At 52.4% G+C, this 7,494-nt stretch overlaps 1 protein-coding gene across 1 annotated transcript; it reads right to left on the bottom strand.

Annotated features, from left to right (window-relative positions):
* Positions 1-4,035: 4,035 nt before the first annotated feature.
* Positions 4,036-6,737, bottom strand: LOC109752371 (protein TIC 62, chloroplastic). The gene is made up of 6 exons (XM_020311264.4): positions 6,134-6,737; positions 5,659-6,033; positions 5,038-5,571; positions 4,758-4,952; positions 4,425-4,664; positions 4,036-4,314 (listed from the first exon to the last, which is right to left on the bottom strand). Exons 1-6 carry the CDS (start codon positions 6,418-6,420, stop codon positions 4,260-4,262), a joined length of 1,686 nt encoding a protein of 561 aa, XP_020166853.1. The 5' UTR covers positions 6,421-6,737; the 3' UTR covers positions 4,036-4,259.
* Positions 6,738-7,494: the final 757 nt, after the last annotated feature.

The raw sequence follows: 7,494 nt of genomic DNA, 5'->3' as shown, positions 1-7,494 counted from the left end.
ATATATACTTATTATTAGAATTCATGATTAGTTAGTACAAATGCGTAGTACTGTGTCTTTTGATAGTGTAGAAATCTAGACTTAATAGAAATATATTTGTAAGAGTATGTGCGAGGCTATTTATTAATTGATATGTTTTTTTTATTCAGAAATTGCCAAAAAACCTATCTGTCAGTTGTGGTATCGAGCCTGATAAAGAAGGCTCAGCTGGACTACGCCTTACCGCAAGGGGCTCCGTCACCACCTGTACTTACCGCATGGACACAGACGGTCGCACACACTTAAACTCGGTTGGGTGGAAGAGATTCCTCGTTGGCAAGAATCTTCGTGTTGGACAGGCCATCCTAATTACTATCAGGAACACCCACCGCCCAGGCTTGAGGATGATGATCGTCGTCGATATCATCTAGAACTACATATGTGTGTGTGTGGCTATATCATCTAGAACTACATATGATGATCGTCGTCGATATCATGTAGAACTACATATGATGATCGTCGTCGATATTATCTAGAACTACATATGATGATCGGCATCGATATCACCTTGTACTGCTTGAGGATGCATGTTGAGTATATATGAAATTATTATCTAGTACTCCCTCCGTTCCAAATTACTCGTCGTGGTTTTAGTTCAAATTTGAACTAAACCACGACGAGTAATTTGGAACCGAGGGAGTACTACCTAGTACCTATAATGCTTTATGAAATTGATATCTAGTAGTACCTAGTATCTGGAAATTGCTGTTTATTGAAGCTGAAACGGGGTAGGAAGCCGGGGGGGTGATGAAAGATATAGCAGTAGCGCGGGGCAAGGAAATTGCTACAGCTAATTAATAGTAGCGCGTTCCGGAAACGCGCTGCTGATACAGTCCATAGTAGTAGTGCGTGTACAGACCGCGCTACTACTAACAGTTAGTTGTAGCGCCTTATTGGTAGCACGGCTGCCCGCGCTGCTGATAGCCTCAAAACCCGCGCTACTACTAGGGTTTTCCCTAGTAGTGACATTCTGGAAAAAAAATAGCACCAAGAGCAAGGGAAGCAGCAATTCGGTGCCCAGGTGCATGTGCACCTGGGTGTGAACAGTAAAATCAAATTAAATAGCAAAAATAATTCAAAATATTCTTTTTTTGGCATTCAAGATGTTTCAATGTGTGATGTGCATGCAAAAATTTGTGACGTTTGGACATTCAAGACGGTCGTGGCAAAAAAGACAAAATTTGGCTGTGAAAGAAACTTTGAAAAAGTACATTGTTTGGGCTTGTCTTTTTTGCATAGAGCTCCTCAAATGTCCAAACATCACGATGCCAAAACAAATCAGAATTTCTAGAAAATTTTACTTTGTCATGAGCTTTCTGTTTATCGGATGTAGATGAGTCTGGGCTCATATTTGAATTGTTGCAAGAGTAAGAACATCTACAACCAGATTTGACAAATTCGCTCCCCTAAACATCCACGGACGCGCCCGGACGTGACCCCGGACAGCCTCTGATATCTACTAACGGACAACCACACTCCTCATCACTAAACCCTCAAATCCATGCACGTCCATCATACACATGAATATCGGAAGATTATTGAGTAGTTCCACGATTCAACCATAGTTCAACCATTAGTGACGGTTCGTGTTGAACCGGTACTAAAGGGGGGACCTTTAGTCCCCACCCTTTAGTGCCGGTTACAGAACCGGCACTAAAGGGCCTTACGAACCGGTGATACAGCTCGGTTCTGCACTAGTGTAACCATATACCCCAGCAAACAGCCGCCAAACCAACCATATAGAACTTTTCAGCCAATGGAAAGAATGCATTGCACCAAGAGCAGGCCTCTTCTATTATGCTCCCTCCGTTCACTTTTTTAAGTCGTTTCACACAACTAAAAATATGTTGCTTTGCATGGTGTCTGAAATGTCCTCAAGGCCTTATAAAAGTGAATAGAGGGAGTATATGATATGCATGCTTGTGCACATTCTGGAAAAAAAATAGCACCAAGAGCAAGGGAAGCAGCGATTTGGTGCCCAGGTGCATGTGCACCTGGGTGTGAACAGTAAAACCAAATTAAATAGCAAAAATAATTCAAAATATTCTTTTTTTTGGCATTCAAGATGTATCAATGTGTGATGTGCATGCAAAAGTTCATGACGTTTGGACATTCGAGACGGTCGTGGCAAAAAAAGACAAAATTTGGCTGTGAAAGAAACTTTGAAAAAGTACATTGTTTGGGCTTGTCTTTTTTGCATAGAGCTCCTCAAATGTCCAAACATCACGATGCCAAAACAAATCAGAATTCCTAGAAAATTTTACTTTTTCATGAGCTTTCTGTTTATCGGATGTAGATGAGTCTGGGCTCATATTTGAATTGCTGCAAGAGTAAGAACATCTACAACCAGATTTGACAAATTCGCTCCCCTAAACATCCGCGGACGCGCCCGGACGTGACCTCGGACAGCCTGTGATATCTACTGACGGACAACCACACTCCTCATCTCTAAACCCTCAAATCCATGCACGTCCATCATACACATGAATATCAGAAGATTATTGAGTAGTTCCACGATTCAACCATAGTTCAAACATAAAATTTGTTTGAAGTAAATTCAAACATTGAACGAGAGAACGGCGGTGCTTCCCTATTGCAAAGTCTCCCGAACACGAGAGATCGCTGGAGCACATTGATGTTGTTGTGAAAACCAGGCATGCCAAAGAAAGCATGTGAAGTCCATAAGTCATTTGATGCCACTGCTTTGGGTATGATGGTGGCCTCTTTGGTGTGATGTTGGTACATCCCGTACAAATCTTTGGGACAGTTCTTCCATTTGCCAATTCATGCAATCAAGCAAATGGTATCTATCGTTCCAATTCATGCAAGGTAGCTACCCTAGTTCATGCAAGGTTGAGATCTCTCGTGTTCGGGAGACTTTGCTCGAGAGATCTATCGTTCCAATTCATGCAAGGTAGCTACCCCAGTTCATGCATGCTCGAGAGATTCCAATACATCAAGCAATTGAACGAGAGATCGCTCCAATTCATGCAAGGTAGTACCCCAGTTCTTCCATTTGCCAATTCATGCAATCAATTAAACTGAGCATACCTAAAAAGCCTCTTGCCGCTCCAATAGCCATCAACTTTTCTGTTTGGAAATTTGGTTCTCTCATCTACTCGCTTTCAAACACCTGCATCACGTCGCGGGCAAATTTCACAGTGGTCTTTAGGCATGTACTCTTTCCCATCCGAACCATCCCACCAACGGCGTCGGCGACGGTACCTAGTGCAAGCATTCTCATAGTTGTCGTGCATTTATGCTTAACAGAGAACGAGAATTGCCACAACAATCCCTAATGAGCCTGAAGTAGGGAGCACGTGCATCCACTCCCTCCACCACGCACAAGAACAATTGGGATCAAAGTAGTACTTGTAGAGTAGCCGTGCTCCAGTGACCCTATCCCGGTTTGAAACTCCTCCCTTTGATCGAACCCTTGAAGTTTGGGATGTGTTCCACCTCCCTGTCCATTTCCTCCCGGATGCTCATGATCATCATCATCTCGACATCTTCGTCCGACTCTAACGAATCAAGAACTCATTTTGCATTAATTCATCAAGCTCCATACTCCTCATCTGATGAACCATCCGAATTAATCCATTATTTTCCCTACAAACGAATCACAAAAAAATGCTCGAGCAATTTGTCGAACAAATAGAGGGCAAGGCGCACTCCAAGAATAGCCGGACGTACTGCAGTGGCGTCCGGGGCGGCAACAGTGTCCGGAGCGGCGAGATGACCAGGGAGGAGTTTTGTGGCGGTGGTGACAACCCGCACTGCAGACATCAAGCAAGGAGGGGGGGCTCGCCCCCGCCCGGGCTTGGCCCGGCGGAACCCTCTGGCGAACACGAGGGAGGAGGAGGGTGGGTAGAGGAGGGAGGTGGCCGGCGCTAGGGCTTCGCCCAACTGCCACCCGCGGGAGCTACAGGGGCAAGTGGAAAAGTCAAATGGAGAATTCAAGCACATTGCATTGTACACAACCTAAGTTGTACGCTCTTTAGTGCAAGCCAACGGTTAGTTCATGTCTCATGGCGTCGGCTGTTTGCGGGTATTCTCGTATACATGCATATACATATGCATCTTGCCATCGTCGTGTACATTTGTATTTCTCGAAGAAGGAAAATTGGCGTATACACGTGCCTTGAGCTCGCACTCGGACAGAGGCCGCCGATCGAGCAGGAAAAGAAAAGGTAAATGGAAGTAACCGCCGGCCGGCCGCTCTATACTTTGGGCGCGGATGGAGTTGGCGTGCTTGGAGGTTTCAGGTCTTCGTACCTAGCAAAGTTGCAATTAATCAGACAGAGAGGGATGCATGGATCATACGCCTGAATTCGAATGCCATTGCCATGAGCTAGATGGGCAGGGGGACAGGGAGAAATTGGTACCTGGCGTATGGCGAAAGTGGGCGCCCTGGATCAGCAGTGGCAGCGGCGGTGGGAGGAGCTCCATTGGGGTTGGAATCCAACAGCGGCGAGGACGACTGGGCTGCAGCCTCGGCGGTCGTGCTCGTTGCTGCATCCGGAGAGGCGGCAGTGGGCGGCGGTGATGGAGAATCACCGGCATCCATTTTCTTGCTGCCGCTCCTGCTGGGTGTTGGGGAAGACGGTGGCTTCAGCCCCTCGTACCTGCGACGCCATCAGGAAATTAATGGATCCATCAGAGGCCAAACTCTTCACTCAAATGCCAAGGATGTAACATCGATCAGTTGGTTTGCTTACGCCGCGTAGGGTGAGAGCGGCCGTGGCTTTGCAGAAGCAGCGGGAGCGGCCGGAGGAGGAGGAGGAGGAGCCGGAGCAGCTGGTGCTGGTGCCGGTGCCGGTGCCGGTGCAGGAGGCGACTCCTTCACTGCCTGACCGGTGGTGCCGCTGCTAAAGCTGGGTGTTGGGGAAGATGGTGGCTTCAACCCTTCGTACCTGCAGCAATGCAACAAAATGCATCAGCAAATGATCGTCTATTACCATCAGTCCATCAGGATACCAGTCCAGTCGGTTCACTTACGCCGCGTATGGCGAGAGCGGCCGCTCTGTTTTTGCTGCTGCAGCTGGTGCAGGTGCCGGCGCCGGTGCTGGAGGGGCTGCAGCTGGTTGTGGTGCCGGTGCCGGTGTTGGAGGTGCTGCTGGTGCCGGTGCCGGTGACGGTGCTGGAGGTGCTGCAACTGGTGCTGGTGCCGCCGCTGCTGCGGGAGGCGACTCCTTCGCCGGGGGCGGTGCCCTGCCGGGGTCGGAGGGGACTCTGGCGAGGAGGTCCTCCGTGGGCAGCAGCGGCGCGGTGGTCTCGGCCACGAGCTCCACCACCTTGCAGTAGGCCGCCCTCCTGTTCTTGGCCACGCACGCGATCAGCTCCGCGACCTGCAGGTTGGACACCAGGCCGCCGACGTACGTGTCCCGCGGCGACACCACCAGGTTGTGCGTCTCCTTGTACGCGTCCGTCGGCCTCTCCATGCCCCCCGGCCGCACGATCGTGTACGGCACGCCGCTGGCCACCAGCGCCTCCTCCGCCATCTTCTTCCAGCACAGAACGCCCCAGAACAAGCTGCTCGATCGATCATGTGAAAACTCCATCAATCCTTGGCCAAAACAAAGTCTGGTTCGAAAGAGGTAGCGGCGTCGACGTGTTTACTTGAGGAGGGCGGCGGGGAAGCCGAATCTGGTGGTGCCGAGGGAGGTGACCAGGACGAAGTGCTCGACGCCGGCCTTGGCCGCGGCGCGCACGAGGTTGTCGGTGGCCACGTAGTCGATGCGGTAGGGGCCCGTGACGTCGAGGATCTCCTTCTCGCTGGCGCCGATGGAGCACACCACGAGCGCCGCGTCGCCGATGGCCGCCTTGATGCCCGCCTCGCCCTGCTTCTCCAGGTCGCACTCGACCAGCTCCAGCCTCGAGTCCGCGGCGCTCCCTTCGCCGAGCTCCAGCCGCTCCACGCTCTGCACGAGGGGCGACGCTCTCTCCTTGCTCCGGACGGCCGCGCGGACGCGGAAGCCCAGCTTGATGAGCTCCCTGCACACGCATGGCATCATCTCCCAAATGCATTACGCATGCAGCAGCCAACGGAACCGCAAACTGCCGGCGGCGATCGAGCAGAGTCGAAGAGTAGTACCTTACGGTCCGGGAGCCGACCTTCCCGGTGGCGCCGGCGACGAAGACGAGGTCCTGCTCCTTCACCGGCGTCGTTGCGGCCGCGGCCATCGCGTAGACGCGGCCGGCGGGGAAGGAGCGAGCAGAGGAGGAGGGGCGAGCGAGTGATCTGAGGGGCGCGCCATGGTGATACCCGCACCTGCGCGACCTCCGCGCCGAGGCAGAGCACGCGAGCGGGCCGTTGCCGCCGGCGACGCGGCACCGGGGCAGCGGCGCCGAGAGGGACACGGCGGCGGCCTTGGCCTCCATGTCGATCGAACCGTTGTAGCTCTCCGCCGCTCCAGTTACTCCCTGGATGTCACTCGGATTCCCCTGATCTCCAGCCCCCGCGGCGGCTGCTGGTGGCCTCGTATCGCGTCGAGGGGTGATGTGTGGTGTCCGACGTGGCGCGGCCGCGTCCCCGGGCTGGGATAACGTGGGGCCCTCTCCTCATCCCCTCGTCCAGTGTCCATGCAAGGAGTGAAGAGAACCGAGGTGGCATGGGGACATGGCCGGTCGTGCCGTGGATGGCGACGCGGGTGTAAAGATGGAAAAGACAGAGCAGAGAGAATAATGGATGAACAGCTATTCTATTGATTGAAGATTGGGGTATTTATACGGATGAGGCGTTTCGGTGCCCGAGCCCAGCTGAGCTCGATATTTTTGCCACACGTTCTGTGCTTGGGATCCATGAAAAGGCGTCTGACTGGACTGCCACAGTAGGCATACGTGGGCCCTAGGTCAAGCGGCGGGGCGACGGAAACAGTCGTGTGGTCTGGTCCGTGGCCCAGAACGTGATGGGGTTTTCCGAGCCATGAACCAGAACGTGTGGTCTGGTTCGTTCTGGAAACACTTGCCGGCCCGCGTATCCGTCTTGCTCCCAACCACTCGCCGGCGGCGCTCGGTCAACACCGGCGGTACCTGCGTGCAAAAAATGGAGGATGCTGGCATGGAGTTCCTCCTAGATGCCGTTGACAGGTTAGGCATCTCAGATCTGCTTTCGCTTCTTTTCTTTTGCCACATGTTTCTCAGGTTCCCCTTGCGAGAGGAGTTTGCCGACAGCCATGGACAACCAGATTCGATTCCTCTGGTCCTGCTGGCAAACATCGGCTCGGGAGCAGCCGTGCCTGCAGACTCGGATGCTGGCTCTGGGTGTGGTTAACAAATCGGTGGCGAAGTCAATGGTGCCCCAAGAGCTGGGGCCGGCGAAGACCGGACTCATCTTCGACGAGGTCTGCGCAGTCAACTGACAGGGTCAACCCGCAGGCCCCTGAGTGGACAAAAAGGTACGAACGTAGGATGTTGGTGCTTCTAGGAATTGACTGTTATTGCTAGTTCCTGCAC

Source organism: Aegilops tauschii, chromosome 5 (assembly GCF_002575655.3).
Source record: "Aegilops tauschii subsp. strangulata cultivar AL8/78 chromosome 5, Aet v6.0, whole genome shotgun sequence".
In the NCBI taxonomy this organism is placed as follows: Eukaryota; Viridiplantae; Streptophyta; class Magnoliopsida; order Poales; family Poaceae; genus Aegilops; species Aegilops tauschii.
Note: the sequence above shows the minus strand (reverse complement) of the source record. Positions and strands in the feature narration are given on the sequence as shown.

Excerpts from the sequence above, each read along its gene's own strand:
- LOC109752371 (XM_020311264.4), bottom strand. The coding sequence starts at position 6,420 with ATGGAGGCCAAGGCCGCCGCCGTGTCCCTCTCGGCGCCGCTGCCCCGG. Across the intron at positions 5,572-5,658 it reads TTCCCCGCCGCCCTCCTCAA|CTTGTTCTGGGGCGTTCTGT; the intron begins GTAAACACGTCG and ends TCGATCGAGCAG. Across the intron at positions 4,953-5,037 it reads CCGCTCTCGCCATACGCGGC|GTACGAAGGGTTGAAGCCAC; the intron begins GTAAGTGAACCG and ends GCATTGCTGCAG.